This window comes from Diabrotica undecimpunctata, chromosome 7 (assembly GCF_040954645.1).
Source record: "Diabrotica undecimpunctata isolate CICGRU chromosome 7, icDiaUnde3, whole genome shotgun sequence".
Taxonomy (NCBI): Eukaryota; Metazoa; Arthropoda; class Insecta; order Coleoptera; family Chrysomelidae; genus Diabrotica; species Diabrotica undecimpunctata.
In genome coordinates this window covers 137,881,606-137,904,257 of record NC_092809.1, presented here as the reverse complement: position 1 = coordinate 137,904,257, position 22,652 = coordinate 137,881,606, and the positions used below count along the sequence as shown (strand labels likewise).

The 22,652-nt window shown below is 33.6% G+C and overlaps 1 protein-coding gene across 1 annotated transcript in view; it reads left to right on the top strand.

The window, feature by feature from the left end:
• The first annotated feature begins 2,816 nt into the window (after positions 1-2,816).
• Positions 2,817-22,652, top strand: part of LOC140445895 (pickpocket protein 28-like) — a 40,793-nt gene continuing 20,957 nt past the window's right edge. The window contains exons 1-6 of the mRNA XM_072538312.1: positions 2,817-2,967; positions 6,969-7,168; positions 8,335-8,577; positions 11,718-11,835; positions 17,552-17,703; positions 21,573-21,768. Coding sequence (XP_072394413.1) covers positions 7,002-7,168; positions 8,335-8,577; positions 11,718-11,835; positions 17,552-17,703; positions 21,573-21,768 — 876 coding nt within the window. The 5' untranslated portion in view covers positions 2,817-2,967; positions 6,969-7,001. The remainder of the gene's footprint in view (positions 2,968-6,968; positions 7,169-8,334; positions 8,578-11,717; positions 11,836-17,551; positions 17,704-21,572; positions 21,769-22,652) is intronic.

The following is a 22,652-nucleotide window of genomic DNA, read 5'->3' as shown; positions in this document are numbered from 1 at the left end:
ATGTGGATGGAGAAATACCTCCTCGTTGCCAACTTTGATTACCTTATTCTTAAAATCCAATTGGAATCCATGCATATTCATTACGTCCATTCCTAATATAACATCCTCTTCGATGTCAGCAACTATAACAGTATGGACGAACTTTTCTGCTCCAATTCCCAATTGTACCTGGATTTCTCCATGAATGTTGGCATTTTCACCTGTAGCGGTCCGAAGTCGCAACCTCGTTGGTAACAGTTTCTTTCGGCTGTTTAGAACTGTCGGGCGTATAATGGTTCTGGTCGCTCCGGTATCCACCAACAACGTATGCTTTTTACCATTTATGTCTCCATCTACATATACACTATCTTCACGACATTTCAAAGAAGCTATTAGTATAAGAGGGTCTTTGGAAGAGTTCCGGGTCGAAGCTGCTCCCCTAAAGCCGACTTGTTCTGGTTTTCCTGATGGTGAGTTTCTTGATTTTATGGTCTTCTTTTTCTTGCATGTCATGCTTTTCATCAAATTAAAGAGCTGGTCAAGTTTATCTTCATCTCCTTCCTCTTTTACAGTCCTAACTTTACTGTACCCGCCAGAGGCCTGCGTAGCTGACTCGTATTCGAGGGCGGCGGATAGGACATCAACCAGCGTCTTGTGACGAGCTAATCGTAGTGTTCTCTGCATTTCATGATCACGAAGACCATCAATAAACGTTTGAACGGCCAATTTTTCCATCATGTCTTCGGGAGCTGTTGGATAAGCATATCGTACTAATCTGGCAATATCTACCTCATATTCTTGAAGAGCCTCATCTTTCTTCTGTCTACGATTTTTAAGCTGCGACTGATATACATGCTCCAAATGTTCGTGGCCATATCGCATATTTAACCTCTTCTTCAGTTGTTCGAAATCATCGGTCTCCTCTACTGCTATAGTCTGAAGCACATCTAGGGCATCTCCTCGAAGAGCGATAGTCAGGTTTACCGCCTTTTCTTTTTCAGACCATCCATTTGCTCTTGCGGCTGATTCGAACTGTTTCATGTAGTTGTTCCATGACGATTTTCCATCGAAAGTTGGGACTTTCACATGGACAGAACCTCCACTTCCTTCAAATTTCGGCCGTGTTTCCAACTTACATTTCGTCTCTTCTTCTTTTGTCTCCACTGTAATTGGATTGTTTCCTCTCTCTGCTGTCCCTGTTTCCTCCATCTTCCTTTCCATCTCTTTAATCTTTTCTTCGAAGGCCAACATATCGGCTGCAACTTGGTTTTTTAACGAAGACACTCTATCGTCAAGAGCAGATATCTCTGAAGTGACTTTAGAGATGTTAGCAGAAACTTTGCTTTCCAGAGAAGAAATCTCGTTAGAAACTTTGCTTTCTAAAGAAGCGATGTTGCCGGATACTTTGTTCTCCAATGATGCGATGTCGCCGGAAACTTTGTTCTCTAATTTCGAAATCGACGAGATGACAGCATCTTCAAATATATAAGTCTCTGGATCTAGTCCTTCTTCTAGCAAAGCGTTCTTTAGTCGTTGGACTAACTCAGCCTTTTTTCCGGTAGAAGCTAATTCTCTGTCTTCGAGATGTCTTCTTAAATTAGTCACTGTCAGCTCATAAATCGTAGCCATTTTCACAATTTATTTTATATTCACTTGTATTATTATTATAAGTCTAATTTATGTTCGATCCCACTTCTGACACCATTTGTTGTGAATTTATTAATTGTTAAGTTTTTAATTTATAATGTCTTGTTCTTATCTTAATTCATTAAAAAGCACAATGACTGATATTTATTTATTTTCACTAAACATACATAATTTATTAAAAAGCGAACGTAACATTTTATCGCGAGCGCGGGTTCAGAATTAACTGTCCCTTCCAAATAAAGTTCCGTTATTATATACCAGTGCCGTTATCTCGAAAAATCCAAAACCTTCGATGGCGAAACGGTAAAGGCAAACTGGATTTCCCTCGCACTGGTTCTGGAAGGTCGCTCAGGTAAATCGAGGCCTCTCGTAATCTCTACAACATATTAGAATAAAAACATGTTTTAAAGGTTAAAAACTATGACTCATATTTTTACGTAACACATGTTTGGAGTGCAAGTCCATCGATTCAACCCCCAATCAAGAGGGCCAGGTAACGTTTTTCCGAAAACCCAGGAAGGTTTTCTTCCTCTAGCCGTTGACGATCCAACGCCGAACAAAACAACGATATAAGAGAAGCGTATAAATTTCTACGCAATTTAAGAGAAGTAAATAAATAATTATAAATAAATATTCAAAAGACAAAAAGCTGATACAGACTAGATTACGATATTGAAACAGTACAAAATTTCACATATCTAGGAGTTGTATTACGCACGGATGGAACACAAGAAACAGAAATTCAAAGAAGAATTGTAAAGGGAAACAAAGTATATTTTTCACTCGCCCATGTGTTCCACTCCAAAAGCACACACTGGAGGTCGAAAATCATGGTCTACAAAACTAAAACTTCAAAAGACTATTTGAATAAAATGAGTTACAGCTTATACAAGTCAAAACAAGTGGGTACAACATACATATAAATAATTTTTTTATAAAATATGTAAGGAATGTACTCAGAATAATTGATCACACTTTTCCTTTTGTATCTAAAGTGATCATTCGTTATCCTGTCCTGTTAAATTTGTGCACAAAAATTCTCGTATGTTTTGCAAATTTCTTATCTCAGTCCACAAACTACCAGATTTATAGCCCTCAAATAATCCTAATAACAAAAATAATAATTTACGTTGCCGGGAAAAAGTCAACACAACTTATTTTTAACTGTCTACCCGCCACTGCCACAGGTTCCTCCAAATTAACAACTGTTAACATCTTGTAAATGGAGTGCAGTTTATCCAGAGTTCTTAGTTTGTCAAGTTTATTTTTTTCGCGAACATAATAAAGTTGCCAAGCGTATTTTTTCGTGAAAATAATAAATTAAGGAAGGCGGGCGGTATGGTGAGTTTTTTCCTCGATTTAAAAGTTTTTACTATTATTTTTTTATTTTAAGTTATTTTTCGGCTTTGCATAATCACAATAAGGAAATAAAACTGAAAAATCTTTGGAATAAAATCGCATAGAAAATACTTCCTACTTAATTAACCTTCTTTGACTAAGACAAAATTGTCCCAAGGGTGATTCTTATTTATACATTGATGGGACTATTCCATATGTCCTAATCATCCGTGTCGTTACTTTTTGATCTATCGATCAGTCTCTTTCCTTTTATCTTTCTTAGCAATCTCGTATCACTGGTTTTCATGTATCTGTATCCCTGGTACGAAACCACATTGTTCTTCGGCTATCTCTGGGAGTAGAAAGTTCTTTAGCGGTTCAGTGATGATATGTAGCATTATGAAAATACTTATTATTCAAAGAAAGGTAGAAGGTCGAAGATCACGAGGAAGATCCCCAACAAGATAGATCGATTATATTATAGGAATATGCAAAAAACCTATGCATGAGTTAAAAGAAATGACCAGAGACAGAGATCTTTGGAGACGAACAAAATACGATATCACGATGATCACTACACTCCCTCCGGGGGTCAGAATTGCAGAGAGAGAGAGAGAGAGAGAGAGAGAGAGAGAGAGAGAGAGAGAGAGAGAGAGAGAGAGAGAGCAGGATACTCAGCTGGTATGTCATCTATCCCTGAGTTTTTTTATTTTTTAGTTGGTTGAGAGCCCTCTCCACTTCTGCTCGTAAAATTACTTGTTCTGCCTCTTTGCATGTTTCTTGTGTTCTGTGACTGATGTATCTTTTGTAAAGTATCTTTGTGTAATTCTGAGCAGCAAATTTTTACTTCTCTGTTATGGTCTTGATTGGCCTGAAGTTGTGGCTTGAACTCTCGGTTTCTTATACATATAAATATTTGAAATATAAATAACACTTTACAAAGACATATACTAGCATATTCTTCTTAGAGTGCCGTCTCCCTACAGAGGTTGGCAATTATAATGGCTATTTTATGTTTGAACTTGCTGCTCTAAACAAATCAATCGATCTGCATTGATACCAATCACGTAGATTCTTCAACCATGAGTTCTACATTCGGCCAACAGATCTTCTTCCTTGAATCTTTCCCTGTATTATGAGTTTCAAAATTTCGTATTTTGGTCCCCTCATCACGTGGCCTAGGTATTCCAGTTTTCTGGTTTGTATAGTAATGATTAGTTCTGTTATTTTACCAACCCTTTCCAGTACTTCTTTATTTGTAATTCTATCAGTCCATGATATTTTTAATACTCTGCGGTATAACCAGAGTGCGAAAGCTTCGATTCTTTTTAAATTGAATTTTTTTAATGTCCAAGTCTCAGCTCCATATAATAATATTGAAAATATATAACAGCGAATGGTACGTAGTTTGATCTCCAAATTTAGATTGTTGCACGTTAGGAGTGGCTTCATTCGAATAAATGCTGCTCTGGCAATCTCTATTCGCCTGTTTATTTCTGAAGTATGATCATTGGTTTCATTGATCAAAGTTCCCAAGTACTGATATTTTTCTACTTGTTCTATCACGTTACCATTGGTTGTCAATAGGTAATGTATATTTTGTGGTCTTTTTGTAATTAGCATGTACTTCGTTTTTTTAGCGTTTATAGTATTTCCCATCTCAGCACTATTCATACTTAAGCTTTCGATAAGATGTTGTAGATCTTCTATACTCGTTGCTATGATCTCAGTGTAGTCTGCATATCGTAAATTGTTAATTATTTTTTCGTTAACGGTAACTCCCGCTTTGATATTATTGAGCGTGTTTTGGAAAATTTCTTCAGAATATAAATTAAACAAAAGTGGCGATAAAACACATTAGTTCTGAGTGTTGCCCATCAATTTGAACTATGGCACTATAGTTACAATATAATGTTTGCACTATATTTATGATTTTACTGTCAATACGCTTGTTCATAAGTATTGATATTAGTTTATCATGTCTTACTTTATTGAAAGCTTTTTCGTAGTCAACAAAGCACAAGTTTAGATCAACGTTTACATCCCGACATCGCTGAATCAATTTGTTGATGGCAAATAGTCCTTCTCGAGTACCCATTCCATTTCGGAACCCGAACTGCGTCCCGCTAATATCCTCCTCTAGCCTTTCGTATATTCTTTTATGTAGGTATTACTTTCAGCAGTACTTTTAAAGTAAAAGTATGACTCATGAGGCTCAGTGTTCGATAATCAGAGTACTCTTTTGCTGCTTGTTTTTTAGGGACGGTTATAAATGCTGACTTCAGCCACTCTTGTAGTATTATTCCCGTATCTTACACCGTGTTGAATAAATCTGCCAATGCTTCTAAGTTATGCTCTTCCACTAGTTTTAACAGTTCTACTGGTATTTCATCTAACCCAGCTGCCTTATTGTCTTTAGAGTTTTTGATAGTATATTTGATTTTATCTATCGTGATCTTCTGTCCCTCTAAAGGATTTAATTCTTGTATTTTCTGAATTTACCACTTTCATCTTGGAAAAGTTCTCTAACGTACTCCTCCCATCGTCTTAATTTCTCTGGGAAATCTATAAGTAGTACTCCTTTTTTGTCTTTTATGTGTCCTCGCTGTCTATTTCGACCCATTCCAGTCACTTCTCTTATTTTTTTATGCATATCTCTCATATCATATTTTGTTTCTAGTTCTTCTATCTCTTTACATTGTTTCATCGAATAGATTTCCTTAGCTGTTTTGATTTTTTCCTTAATTATTCGTTGTATTTCTTTATACTTCTGTAGATCTTTTCCTTTATATTTCCTTCTTTCTTCCATCTGTAATAGTAGTTCTTCTGTCATCCACTGTTTTTTAGCCTCTGACCTATGTTGTATCAAACTTTCTTGAGCTGGTTTTAGTAATGTGTTTTTTATATTATACCACTTTTTATTTACATCCATAATTTGTTTGTTGTCAGTTAGTGTTTTTTTTGCATATTAACATTCACATTATTTTTTAATTCGTTTCTTATTTCTTTTTTTTTTTAGCATTCTTACATTAATTTTTGGTTGTTGTTTTCCGAGTTAAATTCTTTTTAATTTTATTTTCACGTCAGCAACTAATGGATTGTGGTCTGAGTTAACATCTGCTCCAGGTATGTTTTAACTGGGGTTATAGAGTTTTTATATCTGCTATTTACGAGTATAAAGTCTATCTGGTTTCTGATTTCTAGCATAGTAGAAAACAGCAATATTTAAAGTACACACACAATTTGCTATTTGTTGAGTGCTGTTTCCTGGTTTTGTGATATGTTGTAGCTTAAGTCTTGTTTCTTTAACTAATTCTAAGGTTTCCCCTGACATCCAATATTTCTTATTTTGGATTTTATGCGGTGTACTCTCTTTTTCCGCTAAATGTATTCATCTTATTATTTTATTTCTTGTTGTATTTGTGTCTTCTAATATTTGTGGTTTTTTTTTATCAGTTTCATCTGGAATTCTTCCGCAATACTAACCGTTAGCTGTTTTGTAAGATGTATTTGTCTAGTTGTGTGTAGTTTGAGCCTGAAGTTCAATTTTAGCAGCTTATGATCTGATCCACACTGTGTTTCACTCATAGCTTTTACGTTTCTTACTGAGGTTTTCCATCTTTTCCGTGCGAGAATGTAGTTGATTTGATTTTTGGGTTCTTTTTTATACTAGTCCACTTTGTTTTCCTTAATTCCTGATAAGTTCCATGTTTATTTATGAATAACCTTTCTCTGGAAGTTAGTGCAGCAAATACGCATGTATGTTACAATATAATAGTATTATTATATTGAATATACAATAATTGCAAATATCTCTAATTCTTGTGAAACTGGTTATTTCAGTTAATAATAAGCTCGAAACACAATATTCTATTAATATTTTCCCAGCCAGGCTTTTATTGCAAACATTATTAACCAATAAATAACAATAAACCAATAATTGGAAATATTATTGGTAAATTCCCGGTACAATAGTCAGCACAGTTATTTATTTTGTGGTGCAGGTATGATAGAGATAAAACTTGAAAAAGCCGGAAATGAAGTCGGGAAAATTTGATTTTGATATAGAAGAAGAGGAGAGGAGACAAAAGGAGAAACACTATACCTGGGTAGAAAATTGTAAATATTATATTTTGGAATACTGTCGTGAAGGATCACTTCATGGGCTGAAATATCTTGGACAGAATAGAACATTTGCAGAAAAGTAAGTACAAATATTTACATCTTTTTGTAAATGTGTTTTTGTGATCTTTTGATTAATATTTACTACATATTCGAAAATTATACAGATTTATGAATGCAGTTATTTTTTTTATAATTTCCCACTTACATCATTTTATTTGTAAGATTTATAAAACACCAGTTATTAATTAGTAAATTAAAGAATGGAAAAGAAAAGTATTTCTGAAGTGTGTAAACATTTATTTCCTAGCTGAGCAGATTTGGATTTCAAAACCATTCTTAAAGCTATGGTCAAGTTTTAAAAAGTACCACTACTTGAGATATATCCCATTTTGGTGGAAAAATTCACAATTTTGCTTTAAGCTATTTTTAAGTTTAGATATTTCTTTGAAAAAAAAAAATAGTACATACGAGACTACATTGGACTCCACAAAAAAACATTTGTTGAAGTTGAAGCAGCAGAATTCAGTGACAGTTATAATGTAGAGTGAAGTGGGGTATTTGTGGACGGAATATAAAAAGCTTCATTTTGCAGTTACTTATGAAGTTAGTTAGGTTTCAAACCACTTTCTTATTGTTTGTAGATATGTCTTAGTAATCTGTTAGCCTGTTCTCTTCAATCGAAATTGAAAAATTAATTGAAAAGAAGAGTATTAACAGTTTTCTTTCTCATGCAAGGGTCCAGTCTCCTCAATCTCCGTAGCCCCCAGACACTACTACACTGATCACTAATCAATGCATTACTGGTACTGGGAACAGAGGACGGTTCATTTATACCGTCGATGGTGACATGATTTGGGTGAAGGTTGGCGTAGGGGTCAGCGTGAGGATTGGCGCGGGGATTGGCACGGGGTTGGCGCGAACATTTCTGACAGTAGGATTTTGATTGACGGATGGAGATGACGATATTTTCTTTATGAAAGGTCTGCAAGTCGAAGGTGACCGTATGACGTCATCTCATTTATCTCTTGTTATCTCTTTTATTGAGACAATTTGGCTTTTTATGGCTTCACGGATAATTCTTCATTTATAAAAGCGGGCGGGGGCTATGGTTCTGAAGTTTTCAAAATCAATTTTGTGACCTGTATGAAGATGCTGTTGACCTAGAGCTGAAATTGAGTAAATTTCAGCTTTATCGTATATTTATTAAACATATAATTTTTTGTATCTAATTTATCGATTTTTCAGAATATGGTGGGCAATCAGTATGATAATTTCACTTTATATATGTACCAAATTGGTTCTGAACGCTTACAGTAAATGGCAAAATACGCCGGTGATCGTCAGCTTTGCTACAAAAGACACACCCAATTGGAGAATACCTTTCCCAGCAGTGACTATTTGTCCAGAAATCAAGGCAGTTCCAAGCAAATATAATTATACACACTTTCTGGATTTAAAGATGAAAGGAGAAACATTAAACCCGATAGAGTAAGTTAAACAATGATTATTTTTTAGAAATGATACAACTTGATTAATTAATTAAAAGTTATTATATACACCACAATGTTTTTTTGTTTGTATTTTCAATTCCTTAATCAGATTTGAATCTTCAGGATTCGCGTGACATAGTTTGTTAAGCTTTTCCTGCCATAAAACGTATCTGTTTAAGGTGGGATGTAAATCTGAATTTAAGTTTTCAGAACATTTCCTAAAAAGACCTAAAAAAATCAGTTAAAGATTTCAGTGACGAGGTTTAGACCTTCTAGACTTTTGATTTCGTTCCATTGAATTAGTTTATTCTGAAAATCTACGTATACACTTTGACTACTTATTAACATTGTATCAACTGAATTCCATCTTTCCATCTCATCGTTACATGCTGTTTTAAAGATTTGTAAAGTTTACTGTTTAACTCTGAGTGTTAAAAAAATCTCACGAGTTGTTTTGATTCTTTAATTACTACTGCTACTTCTGGAAATGTATTGTTGCTTTCTAAAATAACGTTCATAACTAAATTTAAATTGTGACCGAACTAGAACTACATTTAAGTCATTAGCTGTAAGAATTATACCTCTCAAAGTTTATCTTCACGATCATATCCATAATACTCCTTTAATATGCCAATAGTAAATTTCTGTATGTTAATACCAGTTTCTTGTCTCCAAACTCGCGTGTTCCAAGAACTATTTCTTAATATACATATTGTAGCGTTTTTAAATAAAACGAGTGGTTCTAGTTTATATAAAACTATTTAATTATAAGTTTACAGCACTATATTATCTTATCAACTAACTAACAATAGCGCAGCTTATATAAACACAAATACAGCGTTCAAAAACTTGTCGAACAGTTCATAACGTCTCGCCGGTCCTGTCGTATGTTTTGTAAAGTCTCGTATCGAAGACCGTTATACAGGGTATGTCGAAATGAGCTTTTTCATTACACTGCTCCCCCTAGATCTTAAACCCCTTAAGAAAAAATGACAGTCTACTGTCTTTGAAGGACACGACCTCTTCGCGATAATGCAACACACAGTAATTCGTACGCCGCTTTCTCGGAAGATCACTTCAAGCATGCTTCTGACAATCTTCCAATCCAGATTATCTAGTGCATGGCCTATCTTGGGTAATGCCAAATTTTTGATGTCGTAATTGCAGACGATTTTCTTCAAATTAGTTAGAGCACGCCATAAGTCTTTGTAGCTTGCCTTATCTCTATAAGACTTCCTGGTCACCTAATACAGCAAAGATCATCTTCTAATCGCAGTACTCTTCCAACTTTAGGCTGCTGAGTTTTTAACTCGTCCAAGCGACCGAACTTCTTATTGAATACAGACCTGATTCCTTTAGTCACCTCGGTCTTGGGCAACACAGTGGGCTAGAAAGACGTTTTTCGGAGCACAAAAAAGATCCTGCTGAACTTCTATGGTCACGTTGTTTCTAGAGCCTGCCACTCACGTTCCAACGCCACAGTACGATTTTGTCGAATGCTGCAAAATTGAACGTAATTTGATGGTGTATTTGCACCATTCGACCAAATCGACGCGATTTCGCGGCAGACAAACAAGTCAGTCTACACCAGTACGGCAGAGTTGGTGGGGTCGTAAATTTGATCGTGTATATTGTGATAACGACAAAATCGTATGACTGCAAAAAAATCATTTGCCGGTAAATTTCAAAAACGGCTTAAAGCTAGATGTTTTTAAGAGATTTCTTTGACATTTATACAGAAGAGAGTGTCTTTGGAAGAAAAGAGCTTTTTTTAGAAAAAAAGCTGTAAATATTTTGGTTGCTAAATTTCAAGACCTGAAAACGGATACTAATGAAGAGTTGGTAAAAAAGAAAATTAATAATATTCGAACATGTTACACATGGGAATTAAAATGATCTGGATATAATCGCAATTCTTTTAATAAATGTACGTGACAGTATGTATGTATTTTCAGCAACCATCTTTGCACCACCACCTACGTTTCTTGTATTTTTTTCGTTTGAATTGCAATTGCATTCGACAAAGTTATACTGCGCTGTTGGAACGTGAGTGGCGGGCTTAGCACTCTGTTTCTGTGAAATTTGTCATAAACTCATTAAAACTTTTTGGTTTACCTTTGGCAACTTCTTAATTTGTTATATTACGTCATTTGTTTCATATATTTTCAAAAGCCACTGTTTAATTTATTTTTAAATTAATAAATTACCAAATACGCGTGACGCGGTTCTAATTTATATAAAACTATTTATTTATTTACAGCACAATATTATCTTAACAACTAACTAATAACAGTATAGTAATCTATATAGTCTCTATTATGAACGCCTTGTCGGCCCCGTCGTATGTTCTGGAAATCCTCATCTCGAAGATTTAGTTCTAAGCGTCATCATTCTGAAAATTGTAACTTATAAGGAGTACGTTGAAATTAGCTTTTTCGTTACAATATTTCGAAAAAATAAACCTACGTTAAATAAAATAAAGTAAAAAACTACGTTATGTATATTCTTCTGTTCATAAATCTGTTGTAAAGAAACTGTAGAGTTTCCAAGAAATAATTGTAACTTAAAATTTATTCTGTCGTATTCTTCTGGTAAAATCGTTCTTGGTAAAATTCTCCTAGAAGTTGATATCTTTTTCACATTATGTTTACCAAAGTCTGTACCCAATGTGATTAATTCTGGGTCAAATTTTATGAAACCCTCACCTAAAATTTATATAAATTGTAAAGCGCTGCAACTGATGCAATGGGTGGGAGAGCGACCAATCGAGAATTGTCGTGAGTCACGCTCATACTTCATCACACACGCTCGGGCCCGGTCACGTTCACACCTTAGAAGTTTACTCAAGATCGTGACTGGTGGTCGTGACGGTCACATCGTGACTGGTCGTGAATTTTGTTATTTCACGCAAAGAGGCCAACACTAATATATACTGAAGCCTGTCAATTTTATAATCAAAACAACAACATTTTACAATCAATTTTATAATCAAATTAAAATCAAAACTTGTTTTAGTGGATAATTGTCAATTACTATTTTTTTTTTATTTATGGTATTTACCTTCAACGACCATCTGTATAGTACTCTATATAGTACGCTGACGTTGATTCTTTTAACGACATTTATTTTTTACTTTAGTGAAGCGAGGTTTGGTTACCTTTCCTTGGCCTGCAGAAGAACTAATAAACATATAGAATTTGCTAAAGTTAGATTAAATTCTGCTCAAAAAGAAGACATTTATTCATTTCTAGATTGGGTAAGTATTTCAACATATAATTTTTTTAAAGAATTTCATACAATTATTAAAATGTCTACACACTGTAGCTTTACTAACGTAGATTTTTATACGAAAAAATTCTTGTTCTATTCCAAACATTTACTGGAAAATTCAAAAATTATTCAGTAACAACTAATAAAAGATTTTAGCGGTATTTTTGAAATGTGTTGTTTGTACAACAATATTATATACAATTTCAGTTATACTCCAAAGTGAACTCGTCCAATAAAAATGGTGCAAACATTTAATTTTACTCCTGTGAAATTAAAGGTTCATTTAACGGTGCATTTGAAGACTGTAGTGCTTAATATACATGATGCTCTTATAGTGTTCGGTGTAAAGTTTTTAACTGTTTAACCATGACAGGAGTTGGAGAAACAACCATTTATAGACTTTTGAAACAACGAAGCAAGGAATTATTACAAAATCACCGACAACATAAAAGGGAAGAGAACTCCAGCACGTAGGCTATATTGAACAACAAAAATTCGAAGAAAAGGGCATTCGTTTTAATTTCAACACGTTTACTTTGGACGAACTTTTAGCAGTCATTAATATTGACGAATATTTGCCAAATTTAATAAGTGACAAATTGTGAAAAATTTTGCGCAAATATTAGATTTCGTTTGGGAGTAGTACGATAGAAAATCTGTGCTTATAGAGGAAGAAATAATTTGTTAGAGGAAGTTATATTTAAGAAAAATTCGAAAACTTAGAAGAAAATGCAAAAACATATTTTTTATTTTAATGAAGCATTGATTAACGAAGGACATTTTGTAGTCGTTTGATTATCATTCACATTAGAAAAGGTAAAGGATTTGTTAGAATTTGAAACTGAGAGGTTCAAGAAAGAAAAGAAAGCAAATAGGATTTAGGAAGCAAATAAAAGGATTTAGGTAGAATAAAAACCTGAATATATGTAACGTTCAGTTAAAGAAGTCACAGTCAAAAATAAAATGATAACCTTGTATCGAGAAATTATTTTTAAGAGTAATAAGTTTAGGTGTCTACCAGAACAAGGTCTATCCCCAATGACCACAATCTACAGACGGAGTTATTGCAGAGGTAAATGGAAAAATTTTCAAGAATTCATCACACGAAACTTCTTGAGTTTTGCTGAATTTTGACTGCAGAGCAAGTTGATGAAAGGATTGATACCAATCTCGAGTATGATATTTCTTTTCCAGCTCTTTCTGATCGAATTCTGATAGTAATTTGTCATAAATGCCACCTCCTCCGTGAATAAAACAGATTTAAATACCCTCTTATCGAAACAGAATATAAACAAACACCTATTTTCCAAGCTCACTTCCTAGTAGATAATCAAGTGATCTCATTCAAACAAAAAAAGTCTGACATTTAAAATTGCACTCCAGACCTCATTCCGTTCTTCTAATAACGCAATGGTCGACCTACAGTTTTAAAATACTTCCTTAATCCAAGTCCGATATATCTTACCAATCTTATTTATCGTGCAGAGGACATTAGTCCTCCTATTACTGCGCCTGTTTGTGAAAACATCATCAGGTAGCTGCTTAGTTGAAGCAAAAATAGTGCTCCCGGAGCCTATATCATCCACAAAAGTTGAAAAACATACAGAGGATATTCCCACTAACCATAAACTTAGTCAATGCTGTCCTTAATTAAGCTTTGCTCTTTTTCTGCTCCTTGAAAAATCCTAAACAGAATCATGATTGTCATAAAAGGGAAACTCTGACTGATGCTAAATCCCACAGACCTATTTGACCCTAAAATACTCTAGACAAGGTCTACAAAAACCTTTGAAGGAAATATTCATATAGAAGAGTTCCTAAAGAGGATCACAATATCATCATTGAGTTTCTATTTTGATTCGGACCGTCTGAATCAACATAGAAACTGGTTTTTATTCCTTTTTAAAACACGCCTGATCTACTGATTAGTATATGTCATTCACTGTTTAATGGGCTTGAGAATCGTGGCAAAAGTTTTATAAATTTTAGATACGAATTATATTGGTCTATAATAATTGGTTATGTATGCTGTATTTCCTTATTCCTTCCTATATTTCCTTAAATGCATTTTCTATGATAGTATGTGAAATTTCTTCACTGATAGCTTTCTTCAGTTCATCTAGATTTAAGTCAGTTCCTCAAGTAGGTACACATATACATAATTTTAAACATAATATAAAATATGTACTACAAACTTTTACTGAATGAGTATAGAATCCTACATCGTAACTCAGCAATTGTGCTTTAACCTAATTTCCTTTGATTACAAATGCATTCAACAAACCGTAGAGGTAGGTATTTTCAGTATTATTTCGACATTACATCTCGAAATTACTAGGAAGATAGCCAAATGATGATAAGAGTGCAGTTTGATTACAGAACACGTTTTAAATATATCAACGAAGAGACACCTAAAATATTAACCCCAGTCCAATTATAAACAACATTAATGTAAAATATTGGATGCACGTTTTGAACATATATTCAAATTTTATAAACAGTATATCATTGTCTAATGTTTTTGGGTGTTTCATCTAAAAACCGTTTATTCAGTTAATGCAAATAATTAAAATTACGAGAAATACTAGTTTAACAGAAAAACACTATTTAATTCACTACTGTACAAAACAAAATGTAAACAAAAAACCTAAAGTACTGAAAAAGGTGTCTTTTTACAGTAAATAAATAAATTACAAGAAGAGTAATAAGAACATATCCTTTACTGCACTGTAGAACTTCTTAGCTTTATTTCTTTGGTTTACACATTCAATTTCCTCAAAACGCTATCTTAAAAAAAGCTTTCTTATTTTCTGCAAGAGCCTATGTGAACCCCCTTCGCTTTCTTGTACCTATCACTGCTTTGTCTTGTATATCTCTGCAGCACTGTTTATCGTAAAACATTTTTTCTGTCCACGCTCTCCATTCATCATTCCGCATTCCTTTCTTTCTTTTTTACCTCTAATACCTGCTTTTCAGTTACTTCGATTATTATCTTTGTTTTCTTCTATCTTCCACCCACAGGAATGTAACTTGATTCAGAATTAGTCAGCTTTTCACCAGGAAAAGCTCCCTCGCAATATAGTGATTCCAATCGCAGTTGGAACCACCTAAAGTTGGTATGTCCATCAAAGATGAAGAATGCCTTCTAAACTGTAAGAGTCAATATGCTTTACTACATTAGTTTTGGGCTCTTTCCAGGTCCTTCTATAAAAAAATTTATGTTCGAAGCGCTAAAGAAAGAGATAAGGAAGAACTTACAATAGGAACATGGAACATAAACACAATAACAGGAAGAGAGCTAGAGCTATGTGAGGACATGGAAATGAATAAAATACAAATATTGGGTATGAAACAAAGAAAAAAGTCAAATGGAAAATCATGTTAATAAATAACTACATACTATATTTTTCGAGAGTGAATGCTGACCAAAAAGGAAAGGAGGGAGTAGAAATACAAGATTTACTGTTTTGATCTTTTGTGCATCCATCGATGAAACACATCATAGCTTATTATCTCTCGCAGGATCGAGCTTGGGTGATTCTCTAATTCTGCAAACTTAATTCTGGCTTTTTCTTGCATATTATCTTATCTTACTTGTTTCTGTTCTCTGAACAGAAAACGTTCAGCGACGTATCTGGGTACATTTGCAGTTTCTCTGAGATTGTTATTGTATTGTTGGCTGCTTGTATTCTCTCTATTTGAATTATTTATGTGTCCCCATGCGAGAGATACATATGATCATTTTCCTCTTAATGCGCAGTTTGATTTTTCTGCCTGTGAGTCCTCTTATTGCTGCTATGGCTGTTACTGTTTTCTGGATGGTTGTATCCACGTGTTGAGTGAATGTTAAACCTTGGTCCATAATTACTCCTAGGTATTTCGCTTCTCTTCTCCACTCGATGTGATTATTTTGCACTAACAATTGTTCCTCTCGGGTTTCTCTTTTCTTTGTGAATATGATCGCTTGTGTCTTTTCCAAATTTATTGCTATTTTCCACAGCTTAAACCACTCTTCAAAGTTATAAAATGCTATCAGTAGATTGTTGACCGCTACTTCTAAGTTTCTGTGTTTGGCTGCAATCGCTGTGTCGTCTGCATAAAGGCTGAGTAGTGTTCTCCTGGTATTCTTGGAACATTTGCGGTATATATTGTGTACAGTAGGGGTGGCAGGACTGCTCCCTGGTCACTCCAGCCTCTGGAGCTCCGTGCTCGGATAAGACTTGTCCTATCCGAACCCTGAAGCTTGGGTTGTTCAGTCCAGCGACTGTTCTAATGATATATTTCTTAAAACTCTTGCCATTCAAATCTCCACATTACTGGGTACTTGCTTTTTATTGTGACAACTTTCTGTGTTAGATTTATTCATATTTATAATTGAGTTTAATTTTTGTATGTGTTCAATCTTTATCCTCCTATTTTCAACTTTGATATTTGTAAAAACCTCTCTTACTTAATCTTATTTGTACTTTGATGTCCTTTATCTAAACTTTAAGGGTTTCTTCATTTATAGATAGCAGAATTATTTTAGCCTTTGTGCAATTATAACGCCTTTTCTACCAGGTAATAGATGAAATAGATAAATAGAAATAATCGTCTAATATTTCTCCTTATATTCTTTTTGGTAATAATCCTTTATTCATTCGTTTAAACTATCAATTGTTGTTACTAAATATTTCATTCTTCTACATTGTTCAATTCGTATATTATTAATATTATAAAAACTGCCTCTTGGGACAAGTATACACTTCGCCTTTTCATTGTTTATTTTTAGTTATATACTGCATTTTTCGGTCAAAATTTCCTCGTTCCAGTAAGAAACTTATTTTTTTTTGTTAGTAATGTCAGGTTTCTGTTTTTACATATATCTCTATTAAAGTTAACGCGGACCCATAATTATGTTCTACAACTAATTTTACAACTTATTGGTCCATTAATCTTTAGTACTATAATACAAACGTGAGCAATCGCCTAATTAATTTTAAATTTACGTAAATACGTGTAAATATAAGAAATACAATTTCCAAATGCATTGAGAATATTTTAAGTTGAAATATTTGACTAAAGTAAATATTTTCGACCTAAATGTCTCAGATAAAATGTTCCAAGCAACTATTTCGAAAAGTTGTATCATTGCTTACCTTTACATGAAAGAGTATTATTGTATATGTATATAATTAGTTAAAAATAAGATTAAAAATACTTATAATAGAGAGCAGGATCAAAAGCCATATTATGAATTATCTCTAATATATTCTTTCATAATTATATAATTGATAGAACAATACCATGAAGTAAACCGCAGATATGATAGCATGTGTTCACAATAACTCTTCATAATGAGGTCAAATTTGGAACTCATTGGCATTTTAACATACCACAAACTGTAAAACCAAATCAAAGAATGGGATGATCCCCCACACAAAAAATATTTAGGTGACAACAGCTTCAGCCACTTCAGAAGCATATGGCTTGTATATATACGGTTCACAATCTTAAGAAGTTTGGATGTACCTCAGGAAATCTATTTAGATCTGTAATATAATTTGCTTGATAGATTTAGTACTTCCGAAAAGAAAAATTTTTAAAATATTTGTACTATTTATTTATTGCATTTAGTTTCTACTCAAATAACTTCAAAATGTATGCTAAAACTAGTCGCTTTTTTGTTTTGACCATTACCTTAACACACGTTTATGTTTTAGGTTCAACCAGATTTTTTCTCGACAATCTCACACTGTCAATACATGGGATACGAAGAAAATTGTACTGATTTGTTTACTCCAATTATTACGGACGAAGGGATCTGTTATTCCTTTAATATATTAGATCGAAGTCAAATATTTAAACCAACTGTGTAAGTAAATAGTCAAAATATATTGTACAGATGCTGTTTCTACACTTACACCTTTTGTCCATTTTTACTTTTTTTCCTGAATATTACTTCTTCTTCTTTCGGTGGCATATCAGGTCCCCCTAACGTTGGCAATTACATTGGCGAGTTGTTCACGGTCTTCAGCTAATCGGAATAGTTGTTCTGCACTGCGTATTCCAGTCCAATCGCGAATGTTCCTGAGCCATAATATCTGCTTCCTTTCAATTACTCTGCGACCCTCGATTTTACTTTTCATGATAAGATGTACCGGTCTCCTCTAAGAAAATGCCTTAGACATAAAATTTTTCTTATTTTAATAGTTTTCAATAACTCACGAACGTGATTTCCACTTTTAACACAGCTTCGTTGGTCTACGTCACTGCCCATAGCATTTGGAGCATTCTTTTATGCAATTACACCTCAAACGCCTCAAGGTGATTGATCGTATCAGCCTTCAGAGTCCAGGCCTCGGTGCCATGTAACAACACCGACCAAATATAGCACTTGATCATTCTTTGACGTAATTGTAAGTTTAAGCTGTGTTTACAAAAGAATCATTTTATTTTTAGAAACATTGTGCAAGCTACTTCATTTCTGCATTTGATCTCTTTACTTGAGTCTAGTTGGTCTGTAATTCAGCAGATATTTAAAGTGAGTAACTCTTTCAATGTTTTCTTAACTATCTTAGGAAAGCATCATCGCGAGATTGGTGATTAAATATCATACATTTTGTCGTAGAACTATTCATTTTTAGACCCTTTTCTGTTCATGTCGTGTTTATGCAATCTTATAACTCTTGAATGTCATGGAGACTATCTAATATTATTAATTAGTTCGCCATGATTATCACTTTCAAGTCTTTATTTGGCAAAGCTTGAAAATTATATCCAAGTAAGATTTACATTAGGAAACGGAAACAATATGATTGTTAAACTCCGCCCCTCTTAAATAAAAAACGGAAGTAAAACCGGAAGTAACTTTTTTTTGCATATTTTAGATTGTAAAATGCCACGTTTAAGAAAATGAAGTCGGTTTGAGAACTCTAACTAACTAACTAACTAAATTTATATTTAAATATTATTTAAATTTAAAAAATCCAGAAAACAGTATGATGCTCTGCGCTAGTCTACACTACCGCCTACTGTTCCACTTTTTTGAGAATACGGCACAATTTTACTTTATAATAAGTTTATTTTTTATTTATTTATTTAAAATGAACCTAATTTAAAGTAAAATTGTGGCTTATTCCCAACAAAATTAATAATATATTTCTAACTAATAAATTAAAAACAAAGTAATGCTTACCTCATTATTTAATTCTTCAAGTATTAAACTCAAAACGTAGTCTAAATCTCTAAATATCAATCACAACACCTCACATACGCTGCACTTGTTGGAAACAGAATACTTTCTAACTAAACATAAAAATAAAAAAATACCCTGCAAATAAACTGCAAATAATTATCACCATTTAAATTGTTGGGAAGAAATACTGGACCTATTAGATTGTTATCCACAATTCCTGCCCAAACATTAACTTTGAAAGTCCTTTGGTGATGAGTCGTTTTTATGGCGTGAGGATTTTCTTCGGTCCAAATGTGCTCGTTATGATGGTTTGTTATTCCATTTCTACTGATGGTAGCCTCGTCGGTAAACAAAATATTTCTAATAAAATTAACATTTCGAGTGTTTTCCATTAACAACTAATTGCAAAATCCAATTCTTTTAGGATAATCTTCAACCAATAACTCTTGAACCGTTGTTAAGTGATAGGGTTTAAGCAGCTGATACTTCAAACGCCTCCAAACTCTTACGTGAGGAACATTTAGTTGAGGAGCTATTGCCCTTGTACTTGTTCTAGGCACGTCTTCAATGATTTCTAAAATGTCTTCATCAGTTGCATCCATTATTGGACGACCACTATTGCCAGCAACTTGCGGTTGGAATGTACCCGTTTCCCGTAAACAACGATCAATGGTCAGAAATAATCGTCTATCAGGTGTATTTCGATTGGGGTATTTTACTGCATAACGCTTTGCGGCTGCTGTAATATTTCCTTGACATTCACCTATAATGTTCCCGATAGTTTATTGAAATCATAATTTAATCTGATCCAACTTAACCAAAGTTTAATGCATATTTGCCATTTCCTGACATGTGTAGGCCATTGTAATATCAAAATTTTTAATATTAATCTTATTCACACAATAAATAATAGCTTCAAATTATTGACTATTATTGATGGAACTGTTTGTAATTATTGTATCCATACAAACTAATTGTAATTTTATGGCCAACTAGGAAAAAACTAGTTTTTCGAAAAAGTGATGAGGCAAAAGTTTTAAAAATAATGTGTTAAACCAATGATGCCACAAAATTCATTTGATTTGAACGTACTCAAAAGATTGGGGGGGATTTAGGGCTGCACACCCCTCTTAAAATTTTTCTGTGCGCTGAGATTTTGATGTTTCTTTTTTATGAAAAATGCTTTCAGAACAAGAAAGTAACGTGTCCATTTTTATTACAAAATGTTAAGTAGTTTAGGAGATAGATAATGCAAAAAAACAATTTTTATTTTGTAACTTCAAAGGGCTGTAACTTTTTTTGTTAATCAATTTATTTTTGTCACCGGAATGCGTGATTTAATTTATGACATACCTTTTTGAAACACCCTGTATAGCGATTTAAACCTTTTTTCATGAAATATCTTCATGAAAATCATCATCTGGATGGTCTAGATCTCTATATAATACTAGTATGGATCAAAAATAAAAACATAGGCAAAGTAAATCATTCGCAAATTATCATTTAGTATGAATATATTCTGAAAAGAGAGAAGACAAAACCTTAACGGCGATAATGGCTTGGACATCACGAGGTAGAAGATTAGGACTCAAACCAAATATATGATGGAGAAAACAAGCGGAAGAAAATAAATAACACAGAGGAAACACATGAAAAATACTCTTCTTTCTCGTTTGGGTTTTTGCCTGCCAAATTTCTTTCACTCTTTTGTATTCTCAATTCTCTGAAGATGACCCCGCCAACTAAGTTGCTTTCTTTCTATATATTCTAATGTTGACTCTAATTGCAAATCTTCTCTTATTTGAGTGTTCCGTAGTGTCTCTCTTCTGGTAACTCCTCGAACTCGTTTCAGATATTTTATTTCTACTGCCTGTATATTATTTTTTTGTCGTTCTCTTAGTAGCCACGACTCGCAACCAAAGGTTAATACAGCCCTTGAACACATTAATTTTTGTTTTTCTTATAATTTCAGTCTTATTATGAATTTATTGTTTATTGCATAGTACAGGTTCATCGTTTTTTAAAATTATATTATTAATATCTGTTTTCTGTCTTTCTTTGTCTTCTAATTTTGCTCCTAAGTATCGGAAGGTTCGTGCTTGTTCTATATTTCCTTCTTCAATTTTTATATTTATCTTTTCTTCTGCTTTATTTTCTCCTACCACCATAACTTTTGTTTTATTTTATTTATTGTTAGTCCATATCTTTTTAGTACTTCATTCCATATTTCTATATTTCTTTGTAGTTGTTTCTCATTTTCGGCCAATATGACAATGCTCCAACTGAAATGTTTACTCTTCTTAAATTTCTATAAACCACATGCATTTTTTTATTTTACGTTACATTCCTTAATTATCTCATCCATATATATTAGAAATATAGATGATAAATAAACTAAGAAGTTTTATAAAGAGAGAATTAAGAAAAAAACTTAAATATTGTGTAATAATGAAAAATGTATGACCAAAAAACAGGGCACTTCTTGGAATTACTGTTATCCGCATACATCAAAATGTATTTTCAACATGTTATATATCTTGTTTTAGTGAACAATACAAGGATTTTCATAGAGCAAAACTATCAAATTGGACTATTGAAAATGGATACTCCCTTGACGATGGTGCTATAACTTATCCTAGACGAGCCTTGTATGCTGGTGCCATTTTCTCGTTGGAAGGTGTTCTCACTGTGAAAGACGAAGACTTGGATTATTCGTGTGGATCGTCTATACAAGGATTTAAGGTACCTTTTGATTTATGGTTATGGTTATTTGAATATAGAAAAGATAACTGTAACATCATCATCATTCGTTTTGCCTTTATGCCTTTATCCTACACAGGACAGTTGGAGTAATGGTTTGGGGGCTATTACCTATGGTAGCCGATCATCACTTGTGTTTATTCGAGGCAATGACAGCTGCGCGTTATATTGATGACATCTTACAAACCACTTGATTGCCTTATCTCGACTGCCGTCGAGATGTTCTTTTTCATTAATACAGTCAAACTATGGACTTTCTCCAAGAAGCTGGCGTTAACGTTTTGCCGTGGCCGCCCCGTGCCCCGGATTTAAATCCTATCGAATATATATGGGATATGATGGGAAGAAGACTGTCCACTTTGCACCATTATCCAACGATTCTGGCACAGTTAATACATGAAGTTCAAGTTACTTGAAACGAGGTGCCACAAGCAGACATCGATCATCTCATTTTGTCAATGCCTAGACTTATACAGGAGTATATTCAGCTACGGGATCGGCAAACACATTATTAATTCTTTTTTGATTATTTGTTAATAAAAATTCTTGACAACGTTATCGTTTCATTCTTGATGTAAATCTACCATGTTGCCAAAAAATTAATTTCAAGAAACTTTTCCTTCGGGGTATAATGTCTAATGTCACTGAGTATATTAATTATATATTGAATCGGTGGTTGTGACTACTTTCTCCATAGCCATATTGAACAATTACAGGAGAAAGAGTCTCCCTGGCACATCCTGTTTTTTGTTTTAAAAGTTTCAGACAGTTCCTCTTGGATTCGTACTCTACATTCAATTTTTGTAGTTTTGTTAAATTTACCAATTGATTTGGTACTCCTAAATCTTTCATTGCTCTGACGATCT